The sequence below is a fragment of the Pristis pectinata genome, chromosome 33 (assembly GCF_009764475.1).
Source record: "Pristis pectinata isolate sPriPec2 chromosome 33, sPriPec2.1.pri, whole genome shotgun sequence".
Classification (NCBI taxonomy): Eukaryota; Metazoa; Chordata; class Chondrichthyes; order Rhinopristiformes; family Pristidae; genus Pristis; species Pristis pectinata.
Window position 1 is genome coordinate 4890393 of NC_067437.1, and position 26073 is coordinate 4916465.

At 39.7% G+C, this 26073-nt stretch overlaps 1 protein-coding gene across 1 annotated transcript in view; it reads right to left on the bottom strand.

The window, feature by feature from the left end:
• Positions 1-26073, bottom strand: part of gga1 (golgi-associated, gamma adaptin ear containing, ARF binding protein 1) — a 37728-nt gene that overhangs the window by 6553 nt on the left and 5102 nt on the right. Inside the window, exons 2-16 of the mRNA XM_052043085.1 lie at positions 23843-23927; positions 19240-19315; positions 17875-17973; positions 17064-17187; positions 13688-13788; positions 12688-12768; positions 12005-12142; positions 11137-11218; positions 10513-10620; positions 8799-8954; positions 5255-5328; positions 3086-3306; positions 2453-2793; positions 1623-1792; positions 251-361 (exon numbers count right to left, since the gene is read on the bottom strand). Of these exons, the coding sequence (XP_051899045.1) occupies positions 251-361; positions 1623-1792; positions 2453-2793; positions 3086-3306; positions 5255-5328; positions 8799-8954; positions 10513-10620; positions 11137-11218; positions 12005-12142; positions 12688-12768; positions 13688-13788; positions 17064-17187; positions 17875-17973; positions 19240-19315; positions 23843-23927 (1967 nt within the window). The remainder of the gene's footprint in view (positions 1-250; positions 362-1622; positions 1793-2452; positions 2794-3085; positions 3307-5254; positions 5329-8798; positions 8955-10512; positions 10621-11136; positions 11219-12004; positions 12143-12687; positions 12769-13687; positions 13789-17063; positions 17188-17874; positions 17974-19239; positions 19316-23842; positions 23928-26073) is intronic.

The following is a 26073-nucleotide window of genomic DNA, read 5'->3' on the forward strand; positions in this document are numbered from 1 at the left end:
ACTTTGCTTGCAATTTACTCCTATTTATCAGAACTTTTAAGCAACCAAATTCAACTGAGCAAATGATGATATACATGTGTAGTGAGACTGATTGTACATAATGGCTAACAGGCACATTGATATAGCATTTTCAGAACAGACAGTTTTGTCGTTACTGTTCTGCAGAGAAATTCTAAGACACAAAAGTGCCAAAGCATTTGCCTTGGGTCTTGGCTAGGTACCAAAGACACACTAAAACGAAATCACTTACCTTTTGTGGGTTTGCTAGCAGTAGAACCTGTGTAATTGCTGAAGGCGGAACTATAGGATTAAATGCTGGCAGCTCGGTGCCAGAGGGAGGCTGTAGTTTGACCTTCATGACCTGCAACACAAAAATAATTAAGAAATTAAGATACAGGGAGCAGGAGTTGGTCTGACAGCCCCTAGAGCTTGATCCGCCACTCAATATGATCCAATGTTTGCCTGAGATCCATCTTGCTGCCTGCTCCAAATAACGCTCAATTCTTTACAGACCAAAAATCTTCACCTGCCTTGAATGTATTACTTGACTCCACACTGACAGCTCTCTGGAGAATGCTGAACAGTTGTGACCCTCAGAGAAGAAATTCCTCCTCACCTGTCTCTTAAATGGCAATGTCAGAAAAAAAAACCACCACTAATATGTGTGAACTAGTTAATAGATGGAAAATTACACTGATGTAGGGAGGGCTTTCCATTGAGAGGGCATCTTATTGCCTACCTGCACTGCACTTTCTCTGTGACTGTAACACAGTATTGTGCATTCAGTCATTCTTTTCCCTTTTACTACCTCGATGTACTTATGAAATTATCTATATCGATGGCATGCAAAACTAAGTTTTTCCACTGTATCTTGGGATAGGTGACAATAATAAACGAACTACACTAGGCTAAAAGAGGGAAAATGAGAAATGAAACTAAACAATGGTTCAGAATTATGGAAGTTACAATACAGGAAGCAGCCATTGGTTGTCATGAATATGGTGGAGCAAAATGAATGCTCCCAAGTATTACCTCATTTGCCAGCTCCTGGTACATAGCCTTGTAGGTTATGACACTCAGGGTTCATCCAAATTCTGCTCGCACATAGAAGACCAATAAATAAAAAATAAACTAGCTTATAAACCAGAGATCACAACACATCACTAAATCCTTGCCAGATTTTTTTTTAAATGAAGTACCTGAGGGAAGAGTGTTATTTAGCGATAGGCATGCTTTGGTGCCAGGTATATCAATGAGGGTAATGACAAAAATATGCAGCAAATGTGGAATAGAAAGGTTTCAGGTTTAGATCCCAGTTTGAACAATCAAGGATGGGGCAGGTGGAGCATTACAGATAGCCCTCAACAGCCTAGACTAGGGAAGAAAGGGAAAATATCAGCGAGGTTTTGATTATTATGGCTGGGAATGGAGAACAATGTGAACATACATGCAATGCCTTCTGTTACTGAACATTCTGTAGGATAACGTACAAGGAAATTTGGGGCAAGAGTTGGAGAGTTGCCATTCCAGACAAAATGTCTTTTCTTTGCAAAATGATTCAACGATGGCAAAATTTGCTTTAGGAATTTTGATAATCTAGAAGAGACCGGAGCCCACCTTACCTTAGGAACAGCAGCTTGGAATCTTATATTTTTCACAGTTTGTGGTGCTGTACTTATCATAGAAGTAACTACCACTAAAACATCTGGCTGACCAGGAGGAGGATCCTTTGCAAAGTGAAAAAGAACTCGAAAACTATTTTTATCATACACCGTGACTGGCAAGATGCTACCTGCATGGTGGACAAAGAAAACAATTCAATTGAAATGCATTAATGGTTTCATGCTGTAACACCACTGCCACACAATATCCACTCATGCTGCATCATACACCCTATAACAACCACCCATCCTGTCTTATACCAACTCCACACAAAAGGATCCCAGATTTCCAGCAGGCCAAAACAAAAACACAAAAAGACTCCAAAAAGCAAGTTTGAGTTAATTTGCTTCCATCAAATGATAAACCACAGCTCCTTTGGATTTTCATGCCTGTGCCATCTCTGAAAAGTTAGCCAATGTTAGCCCCACTCTTTCCAATAACCCCTGAAAAATTTTCCCTTGAAAAAAATATTTTTGAAATTCCTCTTTGAAAATTACTGAACCCCTTTTCCATTGTTCTTTCAAGCAGTGGATTCCAGATTATAACTTGCTATGTCAATGCAGTTCTCCTTGAACTGCAGTTCCCCTTTTGTCAATACCTTGAACCTGTGTCCCATAGTTACCCACCAGCAGAAATACTTCCTCATTACTTTCTCTTTCATTTCTCTGAACATCTTTATTAAATACAGCCTTAAACTTTTCTGTTCAGGAGAACAACCCGAGCGTCACTAAATCTTTCCATATAAAGGAGTCATTGGGTACAGATTTGTGCAAATTATTTCTTTACTCACTTGGTTTAATTGATTCTAGAGGTACCAAAACATTAGTTAGTGAGATTTCCTGCTGAGACAGTGATGAGGATTTGAGTCCTCCTTGTGCACTGGGCTGAGCCCCAGGTTGTCCTATGCTTGACGCACCAGCAGAAGCTGGAGAAATTGAAGAACCATATGCAAATGCCAGTGGCTGGTCAGGTTGAGGGATAAGGCCTGTAGGAGGGATCGGTTTTGTTAAGATCGGTGAGATGCTCTTGGTTGAAGCAGGTAAGAGTGGCGTTGTGCCCAAGGCAGTTGCTGAGTTAGCGCCTGCTTTGTTCTGGAGATCTCGAAGAGTTTGTCTTTGTTGTGGAGCAGACCTATGAATAAAACATTCCAAGGAATATATTACAGATGGAGATTGTCACCACACCCTCGTCAAATGCCAATGAAACTCTGTTTGGCTTGGGAAAAGGCCAGAAGCAGCACATGACAACTTTGCTCTATTAATAGATAAAATCTCAAGATATTTTTGCATCTCAAGTTATCATATTGTGTGTAAACACACCCAAGCATTGTGGTTTGAGTTGCCACCAGTTGGGAAGAATCTAAATTGTACTGTTCCCCAAAACAAACACTGACCCAGTTTTGCTGACATCCCTTGTGTCATACCATTTAACCTGTTGAGATTCTGGAGGCAAAGACTGCTGAAGGAGTGTTTTCCCCAACATATCCAAGTCATCTAAGGCTTTACTTCCAGCGCTGGCAGGCACACGGGTAGGGGTGGGGTTTTGGTGGCTGGCAGTCACACCAGCTGGCTTCAGCAACTCAGAAGACATTGTGCTGGCTTCTAGAGACGTTACAGGACCACTCAACTCATCAGGCTCGGAGGACTGAAGAGGATAAAAAGAAGAGTTGTTCTTACATGGAAGAGAAGCAGGTTAACTGTACATTACACATATAGAAGACCTGCAGAGGAATTATATTAATTAACCAGTTTTGAAAGGCTGGAAACTATCCCTAAAGACTGAGGATCTTTTCCATAGAAAAGAGAAGACTAAGGAGCACATAATGAGGTCTTGAAGGTGCAGAAGTGATTTAAATGGGATAGATATAATAAAATTGCCTACACTTTTGTGGAGGAGTCTAAAACTAAATATGACAGTCACCAATGAACCCATTAATGGATAAGATTCTCAGAAGAAGTTTATTTACCCATTTATTGAAAACATGGTTCTTGCTCTTATATGACGGCAAATACAAGACAATAAGTATGAAGCAGTAAAGTTATGCTAATAGGCAACATGAATTAGAGTGGGAGGCAGTTCACTTGGAGCACTAGCTGTAAATTCTATGTACTTTACTGTAAAGCCTGCTACTTCATTAGTGTGACAAAAAAAACATACTGTTAACTAATATCTACATCAACAAAATTCATAGCCCTTTCCCCCCTGAAATTTAAAATTTGTAAGTGTGGTGACTATTTTGTTTTAAACTTTTTTGGTGAACTTTGCACACGCTGGAAGCTGGGAAATGGAAGATTTTCATTTTAGAAAGTTTGTGTTGGTATGAGGCACATGGACTAATTACGGTGATTACAGAGAGCATTTTGTTCTTCGTTGTTCTCAACAAGATGGCTCAACTGTTAACCTCCAAAAGCAGACTGAAGTGAGTAAACAGCTACACATTACACGTCCAGCCGTCCTGTGATCGGTTAACACTGCAAAATGCACAACTAGATGCAGCTGGGTTGGGTTGAGCCTGTCCAGAAACAAGCAGGAGGTACCAGATAAAGGCTTTAGTGCTATTTATCACATGAATAATGCAAAATGATTATAGAACTAGTGGTTGAAATGGACACACCCAGAGCAATACATTTCACTGGAGAAGGCATAACACTCAGTAACCCCAGCAATTTAAGCACAAAACCTTTAAAACATTAAAACAAAGCTCTCAAAAACCTTTTTGCATCTAAAATTTAAGATGGTGAACTATGATTTGGCAATTGAAACCATGGTTTACATTGTAAATATTTGAGTGATCATAACAAAGATTGGGAGACTTGTATTTCTATAGCACACTTCATGTCACTTTCAAGACGATTTAAGGTGCTTTTCCAGGCAATAAGTACTACTGATGTTTGTACCTGCTGTAACATAGGGGAAAAACAATCAGCTCCTATGAAGCTGATTACGAGTGTGATAATTAATCCCAAGTCATCGCTCTTTTTAAATAGTGGCCAGGATAATGGTGATAAGCCTTGTCCTTTTATGTAAACAGTACCATGTGATCTTTTAATCTTTTACTTCTGCTTGAAAAATACAATACACTACTTCCTTAGTACTGCACCTGAGATTAAGGTTCGATTTTTGTGTTTTAGTCTCTGGAATCAGACTTATAGAACCACAACCTGTGATTCAGGGCTGAGAGTGCTACCAACTGAGCCATGGCTGGCAAATTTTTTACTGTCTCCATTATTAATTTCCACGTTTACTGAAAAACAGCAACTCAGAAGAATTTTTTTTTAAATGCTCTGAAAATTGATTTTACGCATGTGCCGAATTTGAGGAAGAGGAAAGAAGAGAGAAACCCAGACCTTTGCTGCAAACAATTTATATTTAAGTGTCCAATTTACATGCTTTGCTCTTAGTTGAAAGCTATTCAATTTAGTGAAAAATTATTCAAAACTTCATTCTGAAATATCAATGTTTCTATTTGAGAAAACACAACAGTCTTGCTTTTTAAAAAAAAAATCAGTGGAAATATAATTGCATATAGAAGTTCAGTTTCAATACTAAATGAAGAACAATAAAAATAAATCCATCCTTTACATTTACTTACCTGAAATGTATTCCAACTGCTGGACTCAAGAGCCTGCGATGAAGATATTGTATTAGGTACTAGGTCGTTCAGTCCTACAGATGAAGGAACAGAAATTCTAACAGATGACTTTTTTTTAAAACACAATAGGGCATTTTGGAACATAAATGTTGTCAGCTGATTAAATATTTACATTTAACTCACAATTGCAAGATGTTCCAGCCATCTTCTGACATATTAATTAATGGTGAAATGTTGCTGTAAATTACCATCTTGGTTATTTTCTATAATCTATCTGATCAAATGATTTCAAAACATTGTATCAAATTAAACAACTTGCATTTAAAAACGCCTACTTAAGTCTTCAGAACATATTGCTTAATTGGATACCTGACCAGGATTTGCTTTGCTTCTCAGTGCATATCCTTTATCCAGTCTCCAGAGGAGACTGTAAAGGCAGAGCAGGACAGTGGATTGGATCGACCAAAGGTCTGCAACACACAAGACAGGCTGAAGAGTCTCCTGTGCTGTAAACCTTTTAATGAGATCAGGATTCTTTTGTGAAAGCTTTTTTAACTAGTTCCCAATCTCAAAAAAACTATTAATGCTTGGTATCTTTAGCCTTCAACCATTTTTCATCAATTGGTCCATTCATTGATTTTAAATCAGTCAACAAAGCACTTTATTTGAAATTAAATTAGAACTCTAATTAAAAATTAGAGTTTGAATAGACATCCTTGTAATTCAAAGCCATGACTATATTGATGAGAGCCAAACATTTAACAATTATACTCAAATATCCAACTGCTTGAATTAGAGCCCAATGAAACTTAAATAGAGCAGTGGCTGCTATCTTGAGCATCGATATGATGTCTTAGGCTATAAATCATCTCAATTAATTTACTGGATGTGGGCATCATCGACAAGGTCAATTATTATCTGTCCTTGAGAAGGTAGTGGTGAGCAACCTTCTTGAACTGTAGCAGTGTACGTGATTAAGGTACTGTTGGATAAGGAGTCAGTAATCTAGGATTTAAATCCAGTGTTAGACAAATTAGGGATAACGCATGACTCAGAGAGGAACTTCATGTGACAGTGTTGATGCACCTGGTGCTCTTGCCTTGGTTGTCAAAACATTCAGATATGGAATCTTCCTGAGTTTGTTACAAAGCATCTAATAGATGACACATCTAAAATCACAGAGGGTCATTGGTGGAGGAAGTGAATGTCTAGGCTGGAGGACTGTAATGGTCAAATAGATTTTGTTCTGGGTAGTCTTGAGGACTAGTGTTATTGGAGATTCATTGGAAGTCAGACCAGAGTAGTACAGTGAATGGGAGTGCCCTGGGGTGCTTGGTGGAACAGAGGGACCTGGGAGTACAGGTACATAGTTCACTGAAAAAGGTGTCACAGGTCAACAGGGTGGTGAAGAAGGCGTTTGGCAGACTGGCCCTCATCAGTGAGGGCATTGAGTGTAAGAGTTGGGATGTTATGTTGCAGTTGTGTAAGACGTTGGTGAGGCTGCACTTGAAGCATTGTGTACAGGTTTGGTCACCTGTTATAGGAAAGATATCATTAAGCTGGAAAGAATGCAAAGATTTATGAGAATGTTGCCAGGACTTTATTTCTTGGAACATAGGAGACTGAGGGGTGACCTTATAGAGGTGTATAAAATCATGAGGGGCATAGATTGTGTGCATTCACCCTGTCCTTTTTTCCAGGGATGGAGAATCAAGAACTAAAGGACATAGGTTTAAGGTGAAAGGGGAGAGATTTATTAGAAACTGAAGGGCAACTTTTTCCATGCAGAGGGTGGTCAGTATATGGAACAAACTGCAGAGGAAGTGGTTGAGGCAGGTACAATAACAACATTTAAAATACATTGGGACAGGTACATGGATATGATAGGTTTAGAGGGACTAGCTTTGGTGGGAACCTCGGTCACCTGGATGAGTTGAGCTGAAGGGCCTGTTTCCATGCTGTATTACTCTATGACTATGAGACTATGACGCTATAACTACTCATCTAGGCAAGTAAAGAGTATTCCATCACACTCCTGACTAGTGTCTGGTGGACGGTGGAAATGCTTTGTAAGTCTGGGAGGCAAAACAATTACCATAGAATACCCAGCTCCTGACCTGCTCTTGTAGCCAAAGTGTACTTGTGGTTGGACCAGTTAAGTCTATGTTGTTAGTGGGGATGATGAAAGAGTAGGTGATCAGACCACTTAAAAAAATTTGGCCAAATCCACATGTATAAATAAACAGGAACTATATAACGAAGTAAAATGTACATCGGAGAAATAACTGGTTTCCTAAAAGGAGACAGAAGGACTGTTGACTATTTAGTGCCCAGCCAGCTGGAGGCACTACTGCCAATAATAGCAGAGCAGTTAAAAATCAGGGATGTTCACGAGGCCTGAAATGGAAAGGACCAGAGATCTGAGAGTCCTATATGGCCAAAGGAAGCAATGGAGGTAGGGAAAGTCAAAGAAAGGATCTCTAAAACAAAATATCTCAGTAAAGCAGCCAAAATAATCAAAGACACCTCTAACCCCAGACATTCTCTCTTCTCCCCCTTCCCACTGAGCAGAAGATGCAAAAGCCTGAAAGCACATACCACCAGGCTCAAGGACAGCTTCTATTCTGCTGTTATAAGACTATTGATATGATAAGACCTCACAACCGACCTCATTATGACCTTGCACCTTAGTGCAGTGCAGGCAGACAGACAATTTCTCTGTAACCGTAGCACTTTATTCTGCATTCTGTTATTGCTTTTTCCTTATACTACCTCGATGTACTGATGTGATGAAGTGGTCTGCATGATGGTATGCAAAACAATGTTTTTCACTGTACCTCGGTACATGTGACAATAATAAACCAATTTACTTAGAACCTGGCAATGTGACCTGATTATGTGCATTAAGTTCAGATGGGACTGGGTTGTGCTGTGCTGACTCAGCTCACTACTTTAAAGGTCAAGGTGATTTGCTTAACAAGAACAAAAAATGCTGCAAATACTCAGCAGCTCATGCAGTGTCTGACATGGGGTCTTAGATCTGCCAATTTTTAATCAGTTCTTCTTTCCATGGCTGACCCCTGACCCGAGTGTTTCTCGTGGTTTTTTTATTTCAGATTTTCAGCATCTGCAGCCATTTTTGATTTAAATTTGCTTACTATTACAACTTGTGCTCTGTTTTTGATCAATATTTAGTGATTCATCCTCAAGCGGATCGATACTGTGTTTGAGATGGTTATACTTATGGCAAATACTCGGGTGTGGGGGAAAGAAATCAGATTGGGTTTTAATTTTATATCCGAGCAAATTGTTAACAAAAATAAGAACTCCCAAACTGGCAGGCAGGCATCCATGTCAGTAAGTGAGAATTTAGGTCAGCATTTAAGATTTATGGCAGAAGATGAAAGGCCGGCAGAGGGTATTGGGATGTTCCAGACAATGTACCCCACAAATGGGCCAAGTAATAAATATTCATGCAGCTAAGGGTGTTACTATATGATTGATCTCTACAATTAGAGAAAAGCATTGAGGAAAATGTTCTTACCTAATGACATTAATTCATCATCCAGTAATGATACAGAGCTGCTGAGATCCTGTGATAGTTCAGCATTCCAACTTTGATTGGCAGGGGCAGCAGGGTAAGAAGGAGCACTTGAACCTGTGTCCAACCCACACAGGTCTAGCAGAGCAGATCTGCTGGCTGAAAATAATTTAAAACAGACACCATATTAGTATTCTCAGATCCAAGTCTTAGTAAATTGATAATTAATGTAGCCTATTTAGAATTATTTTGAATTTGTTCAAACAAGAAAAATTATTTGCCCCTAATGTTGATAAGCAGCTATTGATTTGGTGGCTTAAAGGCATTCAAATAATAAATATCTCGTTTTGGAGGAGACAATTTCAGTGTTACACTTTCAGTAGATGCCATATCTGCAAGAAGTCAGAAAGGGAGACGGTCACCTTGATGTAGTTTGGAATAGATAATACTGCACTTAATTTATAGTCAAGAGAATCACCAAACATTAATCCACACCATCACTTTCTACAGCATTCAGAGATCTTGGTATTTACAGAACATAAAACAGTACAGCAGAGGAAAACAGTCCCTTTGACCCAGCCTGGGAAAAAGATGCCGACCATCTACCCTATCCAAGCCTCTCATCATTTCAAACTTCTATAAGGTCTCCCCTCAGCCTCCGACGCTCCAGAGAAAACCACCCAAGTTCATCCAGTCTCTCCTTATAGCTCATCCCTTTAATCCAGGCCGCATCCTGGTAAACCTTTTTTGCACCCTTTCCAAAGACTCCACATCCTTCCTGTAATGGGGCGACTAGAATGGCACAGAATTTACCTTCTTATTAAGAACGGAAAGAGGCTATTCAGCCCATCACAACCATGCTGGCTCCCAGTGGAGCAATCCCATCAACTGCATCCTCCTTCTCTTATTCTTTCACTCCCCTTTGATTATTTTTCCTTTAAACGACACAAAGGGGAAATTTACAGCAGTCAATTAACCCACCAGCACATCTTTGGGATGTGGAAGGAAATCCCCGAAGTCAGGACTGAACTTGGATCCCTGATACTGAGGTTGCAGCTCTAACTGTTGCCCTACATAGAGTTTGATTAATTCAAGGTTGTCTGCATAATGTGCTAGAATACCTGTGTTAAAAGTAGTTTTAGCAAAATAGATTTCATGATTCGTTGGTACAACATAAATGCATGGAGCCGTTTGACATTGGAGTGTGATTTGTTGACATTTAACAGATGCTTGATGACCTAAATCTCCAAAAACTCATTCTAATACAGCTGCCATTCTTAAAGCTCCCTAGAGAAATAATGTAGTGCTGAAATATGGGTAATCTTGAGACTGTGCGCTCAAACCCCAGATCAAGGCTTCCAATAAAGAAGGCTGCTTATTATCTTCTGACAGTGCTGGAGTATCCTTCAAAATAGGAGACATCTACCTGCTTGTCTGGTTCAGGACTTCAGAAAATTCCAGGTAAAGAAGGGAGTTCCTTTGGTGTTCTGACCAATATTTCTTCCTCAGCTAATGCCACCAAAAGTTGATACCTGGCTATGACAGTGTCACTACTCTCATTCCCAAAAGCTCAAGCACCATGAAATGCACTATTGACAAGTGAGAAGACACTACCTAAATGCAGGAAATATCATGAGCTGCACACATGAGCTAATAGAAGATGTAATCCAACACATATGGGAAGCATAGCAATTACAGCCACAAGATAACCACATACCTTTAATATTCGGCAGCTCAGTCACCCCATTAATTTCTTCACCCTTCACTATCTTCTTATACATGTTAATGACCTGTGTTAAATTGTCATTTGCTTGGAGGATTTCAGCTGTGGAAGAAGCAAGCAAGCTTATGAACTACAAAAGTTCTGTTGTAAATAAATGGATTTTGTTCCAATACTCACTGCTGCTTAACCTTCTGTATTCATATTTACCACACAATTGAATGGTAGTCTAGAATCTAATGTAAAATAACAGACTGTAACATAACTAGATGTCATTTTCCATCCAAATCCAAAAAAAACAAATTGGAAATGCAAAGGTGGCTGCTCCATAACTTGGTGCATTCATGCCATGCATTTTTCTTGCAATGTTCAACACATTAGTGTCAACAGGAGCTGTATTCATCCTGTGCAATCCCTTTACATCCACAATTTATTCTTTTGTAAATAGCCAGTCTATCACTTACATTCACATGCTGTAATACTACCCTGCAGTTTGATGTGATAGAATTATGACCATTTCACATGGTATTTTGTTAACCAGAGGCTACACAATTAATTATATAAAAATGCACATGTAAAATAACATTCAGGCAAGTTAACAACCTTAATTTAGGAATTTACCTAGTGCCTCATCATTATCCTCAGTGTCACTTGCTAATCGGAATAGTGTAGGTCTCATTTTCTCACATCGCTGGTACAACTCCTGTGTAAAAGGAAAAAGCTGATTAAGTACATCAGCTGAAATTGCACCTTTCAGAAGCACATGGAAACAGCATACAATACACTTTGACACATATAGGAGCTGTTGTGTCTGAGAAACAACGCAAGGGGAAGAATCTTTGCTGGAGAGGGAGAAGGCATGAACTTTTCCTTCTAATTAAGGGCTCTGGGAGTATGGACCAATTGGTTACGTTACAGCACTTTCAAACATTCCCCCCCTCCCCAAATGTAGAATTTTTGCAATACAGGTTCTCATGATTACTACTGCAATCCTTTAGTAAAGACACAGCACATACTCCACACTGGAGAAAGAAAACTTCATCTATCCCAGATGCAGATTTGAATGTACACAATCATAAGGAGTAATGATGCAAAGTCTTAGTACTTCTGGCACCAGAGGAAAAGAACCACTTCTAATTTAGTCAACTGGTGTGTTCATGCAAACACTGTCCCAATACTCGGTTATTATGCCGTTACAAAATTCCTTCAATTCTGCCCCATTAATAGTAAGAGGGCACCCTTTGGTGTCATAGACATCTTTTGGCCTCTCTGAATGGGACTCCCCAAATGTGGCAGATTTGACTACTTCAATAAGAATCAAGGCGGAGATGTTACAAACTCATAACATGCAAGGCTCTCACAATCGACAGAGGAAACACTCATCTTTACACAACAGCTATGGGTCAGGTTGAAGTATTGTCCTTGAACTCTTCCACACAAAGCCTCTAACATAGGGTGAATAAAACAAAGTTCTTGTTCACACACTAACCTTCATTATTTCTTCATTACTCTCTGAGGTTTCATCTTTACTATAGTTCTCCAGCATCTCACTTAGAAGTTTAACGTTATTGTTCACCTCTTCAATTGCATTCACTCTTTTAGAAATCTTCTCCATTCTTTTCTGGTCCTAGGGATTTAAAGACCATGCTCAGATTTTCAATACAGATATCACATCTTCACTGAACTATTAGTGATGTGACAAAAGAGTTACAATAAAAGGTTGGGGGGGGGGGGGGGTGGTGTGGAGTGATTTGATCAATGGGTTAGACATGGGATGTTTTCCATTGGATAGTATTCAAAACCACCTTGGATTCGGGGGGGGGGGGGGGCTTAGAAATTAAATCTTTAGTTGTTGTCATAAAATTGGCACAATATTGCAGTCTGTTGGAATCCAGTTTTGATATTTGGTTTCATCCAACTCAACAGAAGAGTCACAAAAGCAAAAATTTGCAGATGGTGGAAATCTGAAGTAAAACAAGTAAAAAGCTGGAAATACTCAGTGAAACAGAATGGCAAGAGGAGATTCCCCAGCACTAACATCTCCAGATCATGAGACACAAAGAGGCAAAATGAAGGCCTGCTTTTTTAATATTGCAATTTGTGCCCACTGTAGACCTCCTAAGTAATCAAACAGCTGACAATTCCATTCAGTAACTGAGATCCATGACCAACCTCTTGGACCATCTCCTTAATTAGCTTATTTGCAGCTCGGAGATCCTCAGGGTGGCTGCTCTTTAGCAGTCTTGCCAATAGCTGAAAAGATACAATAGCAAAAATAAACGATAGGAGCCAAAGTACAGAACTTAATATGGTTAAGAATAATACAACTGGTTCAGAAGCCATCTTCCTCACAGATAAAAGTAACACAGAACCTTCTGCAGGAAAGTGAGATACAACTTCCTATTGTCAGAAAACAAGATCAAACTCACCAGCTATCAGATAGTGATTTTACAATACCACCTAGTGTTAGAAATGACCTCTACAACAGTAATATAATCAACTAAATACTTTTCTGATTGACTGAATGTGGGCTGCAATTATGATGTTTCTCCATTACATCAGATATAACACTTCCAAAATACTTGCTTTTGGATGTCCCAAGGTTGTGAAAAGTGTTAAAAAATGCTATATTTTCTACTTTTCCCTCCTCTATGCAATTTGGCACATGGAATATCTGTACATCTGGCACTTACTACTAGAAAACAAATATTAAATAGATAAGGTAATAGCTTTGAAATAGTTCTTATCTCAAGATTTAGATCAAATAAAATGACCCCATCTTCCTCTATGGATTGTAGACAAACCTATAGACTTTTCAGTTCCAAGGCAAAATAAAGAGCACCCAAACAGCAGCAAAAATACTGGAAGCTTGTGTAATAAAATAAAATTTAACATGTTTACAATCAAAAACTAATGGTTGCCTCAAATTTTGGTTCTTAGCATAGTTTCATAATGCTGGCCTATATATTTAAAAAAACCTTATACCTGCACACACTTCTACAACACACTGTACTTCTCTGCTTCCCATGCCATTCATCTTTATAAATATAAAATCACTGCAGTACATATGAAAAATGATACAACTGGTCTGTGCCTTCCTAGCTTACTTCACTCGAAATCTACATTTGGCCTTGTCTCCCCATAGACAATGCTACAGGAATCAACAAATTACCTTTGATTTTTCCTCGTCTTCAAACATAGCATTCTTTGCACGTGGCGGGGGTGGAGGAAGAGGTTCTTCATGAGGTAACACGGGATCTTGTTTTATAATTCCTGTGGAATAATGGGGGGAAAAAAAAATCAAACTCTCTACCAATACCTGGGCAAAGACTTTTCAAGCAGCTTAGGATGATGATGATGATGATGATGATGATGATGATGATGATGATGATAAGTACAGGTTCACAAGCAATGCTGAATAAACAAAATCAGAAAGCAGTCACTCATGCTTATTAGAAATATCAGTGTAGTTCTTCTTACCCATCATCAATGGTAATTTACATTTTTCTTTGCCTCTTCTTTCTCAACCTGGCTCTTCTCATGGATTAGCTTCTCACTTTTATACTAAGACTTATTTTTCACTTGCTAAAACTATTTTGTAACAAATGAAAAACTTGTTCAAGCAAAATAAAAATTATTTCAATACTTATCAGTACATAGTCATCGAGCCAGTGCAATGAAATCTTTAAAATATGGATGACAGATTCATTTAGTTGGAGACATAATTAAAATAAAGCTTCAGTAAAATTATGTGGCAACAAAGGTCTGCTTGCAGACCATTCTTTGTGCTTAAAGGGAGCTTCCAATTCAACCACCCCTCTTCGTCCTCTTGGTGACGACCAGCAACAAGGCAAAAAGCCTCATTCATACACACTGAAAGGCAAATATATAAATACTGCCTGGAAACCAATTAACCAGCCCATCCAGTCACATAAAAGCTAACGACCCCATTGATTGATAGGGAATGTGGAGGACCCTTCTTAAATTTTATTGTCACCAGAAATTAATCTTCATCTTATGTCTGCAACATGATGGCATACAAATTGTGATCTTAACCAATGGATCCACAACAGATCCAATCTCAACAAGACCAGTGTCAAGAATGGCCGCGTCATTGCCCTTATATTTTTTTTCCAATGGTTTGTCACAAAGCTTGCATCTCACCTCCATTAGCTTCCTGCTGGAGTGAAGCTACTCTACTGGACCAATGAAAATCGTTCAACTTGTGTCACCTTCACACCAGAACCAAGGCCACACAAGTTTCAACCTTCAAGCTGCAGTATGCAGACAGCACGCACATTTAGAAGCCAAGCTCCAAATCATTCAACTCATCTAATGAACTGTCAGAGAGAACAGGCCTCTAATCCATAAAATGAAGCTCGCTGTCCAACCTACCTCTGCTCTACCACACTACCTACCAATAAAGGTCCACACTGAGATCCTGGAAAACATGAACTATTTTTCATGCACACACAAAATGCTGGAGGAACTGCTGAGTCTATGTATCTATGCGCAACTACTTTCCATATCTTGGAAGTCATATCAATGAACACACGGAAATTCACCACTGCCTTTAATACACCAGCGCATCCTTTGGCTATCTGAAGAAATGAAGTGTTCGAAGATCATGACCTCAAACTTAGCACGATGTTCATTGTCCAGTGGGCAGCAGTGATCCCTGCCCTCCTGTACACTTCTGAGACATGGACCATCTTAACCCTGATGCATGAACTGAGGAAGTTCTATTTAATTCTGACTCTGCAAATTCCTCCAAATACACCAGCAGGATAAACAACAAATTTCAATATCCTCTCACAGGCCAACATCCAGTTTCTAGTTACATTCAATTGACTCTGTCATTGCAAGAAACTACCAGAGAGACAGATGAACCAATTCAAGGTGACTCAAAGCCTCAGTGAAAGAGTACACCTGAATGACTCCCTGGAATCCCTGGCCCATGATTGGTCAAAAAGGAGAACTACCATTTGGGTTGGCATTGAGAACCTTGAATCCATTTGTTGGGGATACACAGAAGCCCAGCGTAAATGGAAGAAAGAGCACATTTGTCAAACCTGTGCTAGGGTTTGTAAGAACACCAGTGGCCTCATCAACTAAATGAGGACCCAATGAACTAAGTGGAAGCAGCTCATCCCTGACCGCAAATGACTTGATCGATTTTAAGAAAGTGTTTAACAAAATAGCACATAAAAAGCTGGTTGATAAAACTGAGGCTCATGAACATGATTAAAAAAAGTTTGAAAGAAAACGGTGAGACATAGTAACTAGAGTGTGACTTGATGCATTTTGGCAGAAGGGGAAGTATAGACAATGGCACAATTCTGAAGAGTCTGCAAGGACAAAAGGGACCTAAAGGTTCTCGATAGACAAAAAAACTTTTCCTATTTGACACAGAATCAAGGTTTTGGACAACATTTATGGTTTTAGGGAGATGGGGCTGGGGAGGAACCATGAAGAACTTTATTTTTATCTTGAACCCAGAAAGTCGCAATAACTTGGAACTTGCTGCCTACAAATGGAGATCAATCATTTCAAAGGAGAAACAGAGAGAGTGAGATTGTAAATACTGTATGTTCCAAGTCACTCTCTGGATAAAGCAGCTTTTCTTTCCTGAATTCCAGACAGGATTTATTGGTGAACTTATTTTACTTTTGATTCATGGACAAAGATATTCACGCTCCATTGAACTAACACCTTTTGATCTTTCACTTTTTTTAAAAAAACTCTGCCTTTGTACCTTCCATATACTAAAGTGGATGATCTCATTTTTTTTCTCCCCACACATTATATTCAGTTTGCACATCCTCAGCCATTCACTATGACTTTCTGAATCCTCCTGGAGCCTCTCTGTATCCTCCTCCCAACCCATACTGCCACCCAACTGTGTATTATCTGAAAGCTTGTACCTCTCATCCATATTATTGATATCATTTGTGAACTACTGGGGCCCTACTAGTCACAGCCTCCCAACCTGAAATTAGCCCATTTAGTTGTATACTGTATGTCAGCAAATCCTCAGTCCATGACAGTATAATATCCCCAATCCCTTGTGCTATCATTTTGTTCAATAATCTCATGTGTCACCTTATTCAAAGGCCTTCTGAAAATTTAACAACACTACATCGACTGGCTCCCCTTTTTCCATTCTGCTTGTTACAACATCAAAAAACTATCCTTTGTCAAATACGATTTCCCTTTCAAATCCATGTGGACTCTGTCCAACATTTTATTATATTCTAAGTGCTCTATTACCACCTGCTTAATAATAGTTTTTCGCATTTTTCTTGTTAGTACTGTCAGCTTGCTTGATCTTTCACAGGTTCTGAAATCATTCATGTAACTAGAATGAATAAATTTTCCAAAATTTTAGTGCACTTTAACATTTTATTGCAAAATGCATTGAGAAAATGTCCTGGACTGATGTAATGGCTGTTGGAATAGGTGTAAATCGGTACTGTGCGTCACTTAATTCAGGAACAGGGTATTTTCATAGGAAGCAGCTGTGGGTTCAAGCAAAGGACCAAACCAACCTTGCTTTTTCAGCATGGAATAAGCTTCTGTTATCTTTTGTTCATCCGGTAAACCCACTGTCCAACTGAACATCAATTCTAGAACTTTATTTTTTACTTTCTCAGGCGCTCGTGTTCCAAGATACTGATGAGAAACAAAAAAAACGGTTACAACAAACAAAGCTCGAAGCAGATTTCCTAACAGTACAACACAACTGTTAAAATTTATTTCCAGGAATCTTTTGCAGTCTAATGCATATCAGGACTAATATTCTGACGTTTCTGCAGATTGTAATTGAAAGAATTTCCCTCACTGGGCAGCACATTTGAATCATTTCCTTGCATTCTAGTCATATTATTTATTATATGCCCAAGAGTGCCAGCAGCCAATAAAGAAATGTTGGTGATCTGATCAGCACTGATCCATTGTCACAGCACCTGGGGAGACAAAGGACAAAGCACAGTGTAGTGTTGGGGTGGGGGGGGGGTATTCTATTACAATTTTCAGTTTGCATTCCTCACTCAAGTGCCAATCTAGCAATTATGGACGCCACCCCTACCAAAAATTCTGGAACTTCAACAGTGTCATTGAGTACATTGTTCTTCACACTGGCCAACAAGAAAGGTGCACAAGATTGTGAAGTATTGCAGGTTTCCAAGCCCAACAATACTCATTACCATCCCCATTGCAAATATTATTCCATCTTAAAAATCTGCTACTAAGGAATGAAAATCAGATGGCAGGCCAGTCAACTATAGGTTGCTCATTCTTTGGACATCATTAAGTGCAAGGATGGTACAAATTTTACAGAATCCCATATGTTGTACTTACCTTGGGCGACACCACTTTGATTAGTTCATTCAAAAATCTGAACTTTCCTACTTCATTATGAAATCTTTTGCCACAGTTTTTCATACATGTCTCCAAAACCTAAATTAAAATATGTTAAAGAATGGGCAATATCATTAACACTGGATGAAATTCAAACTTCAAAATATCTGAACATATTTTTAATCTCTTTATACACCATCAAGTATATTGTTTCCTCCTCTCCTCTGAACCGTAATAGCAGGGGACTTCTAAATTTGTGTGGGACAGAAACTATGGTGCCAGAGCTAGGCTAACACTGAAAATACTGTAAATGATTTACTTGGGAACTTAACTTGGAAAATAAACAGGAATTCCATGAAATTCAGCCCTGACCCTCTGCTAGGAGCATGCTTTCATGGAGATCTCATTATTCCTGTATGCATTTTCTCACTCAGTGTTGTGGAGAATGCTGCTGCCAGGCCATACACTGCCCCTTTTGAGCAACAAGTGTCTTAAGCAAGAGCCACTGGAGAGTAACCAGGAATGACAATCTGGATTCACTTTCCCTTCTATATGGCTAGGGCACAGGGTTCAAATAGAAGGTTTTATTTATTTCACTGGCTCAGAGACAAAGAAAGGACATCTGTTGTAAATCATAGCTCAGGGCAAATCCTGTAGCGGACATACTTGCACAAAAGATCCTTTACTTGCCTGTCCCCAAAAGAACTGCTATTAAAAAATTTCATCTGGTTGGAAATGTCATATTCTGCTAATATTAAAAATTATATTAATTGGAAAATCCTGATTTGTGTTTTAGCTTCTTCCTATAGTGCTACAGAAAGAAGTTGCTCATGTGACAAGGATTAATGATAAGTGAGCAACCAGGAACTAATTGCAACTGATTGCAGATAAGTTACCAACAACATGCAAAGAAAAGCAATCCCACAAGCCAAGAACACAGTAGGTCTTTAATATATTTAGACTGATATTTAGAATAAAAAAATGCTTCTTAAACAATACTAGTGATGAGCAAATGTCACTGAATCCCTCAGCTGAGTGATTCTTATGAACTGATATAGATTTTGCAAAGTTCTCCCTGCAAAGGGCAATGAAATGTGGGACATGTACAAAAGACCTTTCAACTTTCATTCTTCACCCCAACTAATAGTAATGGGATGTGAAGGTATTTTCACAATTCTCCTCCTGCAAAAAAAAACTCCAAATGAAAACTATCTTGTGAATTTGCTTTTTTAATTCTTAAGTATTCAACTTTAGGAATGTATAATTAGACTATGGTGGCTCTGGCTGGAATGACTATAATCTTGATGATTGTTAAGTTCATTTCACATTCAAAGGCATTTTGGACAAAGAGACTATAGATCTTACTGTCAAGGCTTGAATAGCTTCCCATTCTTGTGGGGACTGGATCTTATGTGCCAAAAATCTTGTGGCAAGTTGGGGTCTGGAAGAGAGAGGGGAAGAAAGAAGCCATTTTATAGGATATGCATATCCTCAAAAGTAAAGCAGAAGTCAAAATAAAAGTTCACATTGGTTCAAAAATTCTATCATTTAAGAAATAACCCCACATATATTAAAATAACCTAAACAGAAGCAGGCTATGCAATAATGTACAATCCAATGCTTTAATCAAGAATGGCAAATAATTCTAATTAATGACTTTGATCCCCATATTCTTCAAAGGATCCCATTTTGCCAGCAGCAAGTCATGATTTGACCTATAAAAAAAACTCCCAAGCTCAGACAGTCTATTATGCAAAGATTTTTATCAAGAGTTGAGATTATGGAGGAACAGTTAGGGATATAGGAAGTGTACTATGCAGAGAGATCCACAGGATGGGATTGTAGGGGAGGCAGGGTGGGATGAGATGGTTGCAGAGATGATAATGAGTTGGCTGGAGTGATGATAGAAGTTAAGAAAAATAAAGATGAGAGCCAAGAGGTTAGTCGGTGGAAATGGATGGGAAGCAATCACCAAGTGAAAATATTTAAGGAAGGCACATACTTGGAGAAATCTAGACTCTTCGGACTCTGGCTGCAGCTAAGTAATGCTGAAATAGTTCTGTGTCCTCTGGTTAAAGCCAGCATCAAAGTTCAAGCTCTGTGATATTCACGGGCCATTTTTGAACACCAGAATTCTGTGCAAGTGATGTCAAGTGGTGTTGTTTGCCATTTGATTTCATTGCAAATACCCAGCAGCTTGTGTGTGCCAGGACACCATTCACACAGAAGTCCTGGTGGCAATTTCAGTCCACAGTCATCTGGAACTGAAAATGCCTCCACAGTACAAATGTTTGAGCACCACTGTTTTTAAGACCATCTATCCTAACTAATCTTTAGAGCAAAGAACAGTACAGCACAGCAATAGGCCCTTCGGCCCACGATGTTGTGCCAAACTAATTAAACTAGTAATTAAAAGCTTACTAAACTAGTCCCTTCTGCCCACACGTCCATATCCCTCCATTCTCTGCATATTCATGTGCTGATCTAACAGCCTCTTACACACCTCTAGGGCCTCCACCACCACCCCTGGCAGCACATTCCAGGCACCCACCACTCTGTGTAAAAAAAAACTTGCCCCCCTCACCTTAAATGTACTCTCTCTAGTATTTGACACTTCGACCCTGGGTAAAAGATAACCAGCTGTCTAATCTATCTATGCCCCTCATAATCTCAGAAACTTCCATCAGGTCTCCCCTCAGTCTCTGCCACTCCAGAGTAAACAACTTTGTCCAACCTCTCCTTAGAGTACATGCCCTCTAATCCAGGCAGCACCCTGGTAAACCTCCTCTGCACCCTCTCCAAAGCCTCCATATCCTTCCTATAATGAGGCAACCAGAATTGAATGCAATACTCCACATGCGGCCTAACCAGAGTTTTATAAGGCTACAACATAACTTCCTGACTCTTGAACTCAATTTACATAACTTGTTTTACCTCAACTCATAGCCTTACAAACAAATCCCACAGTTTAACGACTACGTGCCATGGCTGCCAGTATATCTTTTGCCTCATTAAAGAAACTATGCTTTCACTGAAATGCTCAGAAAGGCTCATCACAGTGCAGCCTAATCCCCTCAAAATGTCCTCCAGAACAACCAAAGATTCCAGAAAATAACTGGCTTAGATTAACTGTGCAAATACAGTCTGCCCAAGCCTCCGATTCTACAATATAGGCCAGGATGGATTGGTTGCTTGATGTTCCACAATTTAGATGTTTCAAAATGGATAGGGAGGGAAGTAACAGGGGGGTGGGGGGGATGAGAGGTGAATGGCATTGCTAATCAGGGATAGTATCACATCTGCAGAAAGGGAGGATGTCGGGGAAGGATCGTCTACTGAGTCGGTGTGGGTGTAAGTCAGAAACAGGAAGAGAGCAATCAATCTATTGGGAGTATTCTATAAGCCCCCCCTATAGCCACCAGGACACTGAAGAGCAGACAAGTCGACAGATTTTGGAAAGGTTGAAAAGTAGCAGCATTGTTGTCATGGGAGAGTTCAACTTCCCTGATATTGAGTGGCACCTCCTTAGTGCAAAAGGTTTAGGTGGGCCAGAACATGTTAGGTGCGTCCAGGAAGGATTCCTGACACAGTATGTGGACAGGCCGACTAGAGGAGAGGCCATACTGGATCTAGTGCTAGGCAATGAACCTGGTCAGGTGACAGACCTCTCAGTGCCCGAGCATTTTGGAGAAAGTGATCGCAACTCCCTGACCGGGACAAGGCCATAGCCATGGTCAAGGCTAGGAGCAGGCGATATGGGGAAGTTTTTAATAATAAGTTTCTAATTATGATGGTATCAGGCAGGAAATTGGGAGTATAAGTTGGGAAAAGATGTTCTCAAGGAAATGCACAACAGAAATGTGGAGGCTATTTCGGCTGTTGCATGGGGGTTGAGGATAGGTTTGTCCTATTGAGACGGAAAGGATGGTAGGGTAAAGGAACCGTGGTTGACGAGAGGCAAAACATTTAGTCAAGAGGAAGGAGGAAAAAAACTTAAGGTTTAGGAAGCAAAAACAAAACAGGCAGGGCTCGTGAGAATTGTAAGGTAGTCAGGAAGGAGCTTAAGAAGGGAATTAGGAGAGCTAGAAGGGGACATGAGAAGGCCTTGGTGAGTAGAATTAAGGAAAACCCGAAAGCGTTTTACACGTATGTGAAGAATAGGAGGATGAATAGAGTGAGGGTACGACCGTTCAGGGATAAAGGGGGAAACGTGCCTGGAGGCAGAGGAGCTAGGGGAAGTCCTTAATGAATACTTTGCTTCAATGTTTACCAGGGAAAGAGACTTTCACAAATGTGAAGCAAGCATAGAACAGGCTAATGTGCTGGGGAATGTCAAGGTTAAGAAAGAGGTAGTGTTGGAACTTCTGAAAAATATTAGGATAGGTAAGTCCCTGGGGCCAGATGTGATATACCCCAGGTTACTACGGGAAGTGAGGGAAGAGATTGCTGGAGTGTTGATGATGATATTTATGTCCTCCCTGGCCACAGGAGTAGTACCAGAGGATTGGAGGATGGCAAATGTTGTTCCCTTGTTCAACAAAGGAAATAGATAATCCTGGAAATTATAGACCAGTGAGTCTTACGTCAGTGGTGGGCAAACTATTGGAGAGGATTCTTAGGGACAGGATTTATGAGCATTTAGAGAAGGATAGTCTTATTAGGGACAGAGGAGGTGATGAAGGTAGAGCAGTGGATGTGGTGTATATGGACTTTAGTAAGGCATTTCACAAGGTTCCCCATGGCAGACTCATCCAGTAAGTCATGAGGCATGGGATCCATGGAGACTTGGCTGCATGGATTCAGAACTGGCTTGCCCACAGAAGGCAGAGGGTGGTTGTAAATGGAGAGTATTCTGCCTGGCGGTCAGTGACGAATGGTGTTCCGCAGGGATCTGTTCTGGGACCACTGCTCTGTGGCAAACTTGCAGATGACATGTAGGTTGGAGGTGTTGTGGATAGTGTAGAAGGTTGTCATAGGTTACAATGGGATATAGACAGGATGCAGAGTTGGGCAGAGAACTGGCAGATGGAGTTCAATCCAGAAAAGTGATACACTTTGGAAGAATGAACTTGAAGGTGGAATACAAGGTTAATGGCAGGATTCTTAGCAGTGTGGAGGAACAGAGGGATCTTGGGGTCCAAGTCCACAGATCCCTCAAAGATGCTGCACAAGTTGATACAGTGGTTAGGAAGGCTTACAGTGTGCTGGCCTTCATTAGATGGGGGACTGAGTTCAAGAGCTGCAAAGTAATGTTATAGCCCTATAAACCTTTGGTTAGAAGTGTTGTGTTCAGTTCCAATCACCTCATTATAGGAAGGACATAGAAGCTTTAGAGAGGGTGCTGCCTGGATTAGAGAATGTCTTATGAGGAAAGGTCAAGCAAGCTCAGGCTTTTCTCTTTGGAGATGCAGGATGAGAGGCAACTTGATAGAGGTGCATAAAACTACGAAGGGCATAGATAGAGTGGATAGCCAGCACCTTTTCCCCCAGGATGACAATGGCTAATACCAGAGTTCATCAGTTTAGGTTAGTGGAGGAAAATTTAGGGGACATTTCAGAGATATGTCTTTTTTAAACAATACACAGAGTGATGGGTGCCTGGAACGCACTGCCAGGGGTGGTGGTCATCGAGGCTGATACAATAGGGACATTTAAAAGACTCTTAGATCGGCACATGGATTTAAGAAAAATGGAGAATTATGGGCTGTGTAGGAGGGAAGGGTTAGATTGATCATGTAGTCAGAGTTTATATAGGTTAGCACAACATGGTGGGCCGAAGGGCCCGTACTGTGCTGTACTGTTCTATATTCTTTGTAATATATTTCTGCATAATTTGGTGTCATTCAACAATCCTCAACATAACATCAGTTTTCCTGGATGCATAAATGGTTATTGCTGTTCAATCAGAAACAATTTTACAACCACTTCAAAGTGTACACACTGTGGGATATTTTTCCTTGGTACCTACCCCTCCAATTCCTTGTTCAGCTGGTCACAGAATGCTTTAATCGAGTCCCATTCTAGCTCTCGGTTTAAGGGGTTTGTGGCTTTATCTGCATTGAATGCAACAAAATAAAGTTATTTTAAACACTAAATATAATCTGAAAGACACAAGCCAACTCTAGTTCTGAAAATGGGATTAGTAAATTTACCAATTTGCAAAATTATCTTTCAATGATAGAATACTGTAGCACAGAAGGATGATTTTGTTCCATTGTGTCTTTTATTTTCTGAAGCCATAAATTTGCAGTAAGGCACAGGAGACCTTCCTGTACTGCCCAAGATACATTCTTCACAATGACCAGATGTCTGCAGATTAATTCAACCTCTTAGGAGGTGACAGCAACCCACAGTAGTCCAAGACTATCTTTACCTCACACTTTCACATATAATTTCCAGCAGCACCTGGGTTCCAGAGGAAAAATGCTGCCCCAGTCTCCATATTTCAAAAGTCAGCTCTATAATGATAAAAGTTATCATTTCACAATTATCTGAATCAATGTTGGGAATCGTCAGCTCAAGTACAATGGGCCAAATAGGCTCAATGATTTGTTATAAATTGCTTTTTGCATTCTAGCCCAAATTAACAGCTCTTTCAGAAGGTAGTAATCTCCTGCAGGGATAATGGCCACTATGGGATTTTTTGAGATTTTTCTCAACTGGATGCACCAATTATGCTCTATAAACTTAACAGAAATCTGGGTCAAAGTGGAAAATTCCTGCTATTCAAAGCAATCAGGGCAGAGGTAGAATGCAATTTCGATAACGATCATGTAGCCAAGCAGTTATTGTGCGTGTTCTTATCTAGAGGACTGCTATCACTATTCAACTCCATTGTGTTGCCTTAGACATATGATGGGGCACTTCATGATACACAATGACCTTAGGCACTATTAAAGATATAGCCCTAAATTTGTTCTGCAGTTTGTACTGGGGTCAGCTGGTCTCAACAGGCAGTGGTTTGAAGTGATAAGGTTGATCTTGTTCTCAACTGCTGTTCTGGAGGGCGTGGAGGAGGAATTGAGAAATTAAATTTCTTTTTTTTTGATAATCATGCAGCTCCTGAGAGGTATGGGTAGTGACTGAGGGTGGGCAGGGCTCTTATTTTTCTGCTGATAAATGGTCCCCTCATGTTCAGTATCTTGAAGCTCACAAAGCCAAATGAGCAAGGACAAGGCGGCTGCTTAGGTGTCAGTCATCAGCACAGACGAAACAGTAGGAGAAAAAGGAAAATAAAAACATTTCACTTTAATGAGTTTTCACTGAAATAAGCACACTACTACTCCCATACAAAAACAATAAGCTGCGAGTCTTTCTGACGTAGCATATTTAATTCCAAATTTGCATCAGACATCCATTTCATGAATAGAAAAATCAATCCGGCTCATAATACAGCAAAGTATGTCAACGATTAAAGCAAAATATTTTCTCATGATACACAAAAGCCATTCTGCTTTTAAATAGGCATGATTCACTGCAACCAGTGGGTTGGTAAGAAATGGTTATACTGCACATAGGCCAGGAATAGCATTACATTACAAACTGGATTAACCATGATCTGTAGTTAAAATGAAGGACCTTGGAAATATGCTTCATCTCTCAGTACCATCAGAATTCTCTCTTCCACTTGAAATATCATGGGTTCTTGCTCAACTGCCAACACTTAATATAACCTTCCCTGACATTTCAATGCAGCACAGTGCAATATTCCTACATTACAACAGTGACTACTTTTCGTAAGTACTTCAATGGCTGCAAAGAATTTTGAGAAATCCTGATATCATGAAAGGTTATGACTAAATCCAAGAGCTTTGCTTTCTGGTTCTGTGAAAGTGCTGGATTAAATACTACACTGGAAATTCAGCTTTCTACACAGACGAACACAAAAGATCCCATGTTGTTTTGAAGAGCAAGTCAACAGCTACCATTACAAAACACCATATGGGTTAACACATTGTTCTCCCCTTGCAGTCAGAGTTGGCTGTGCAATGCTCTAGAATACCTGAAGGATTTGAGTGACACAATATAAATGAACATTTTTCTTTCATATGATCAGCTTTAATATCAACTATTCATTCAGTATTTGGAGTTTTTTTTGTCATAAGTATTTTGCCAACTTTTCTCCCAATTATAAACAATAATGCTTACACATTTTGGCCATTAAAATTTCCCATTGCAATTCTGGTTATATTATAGCTC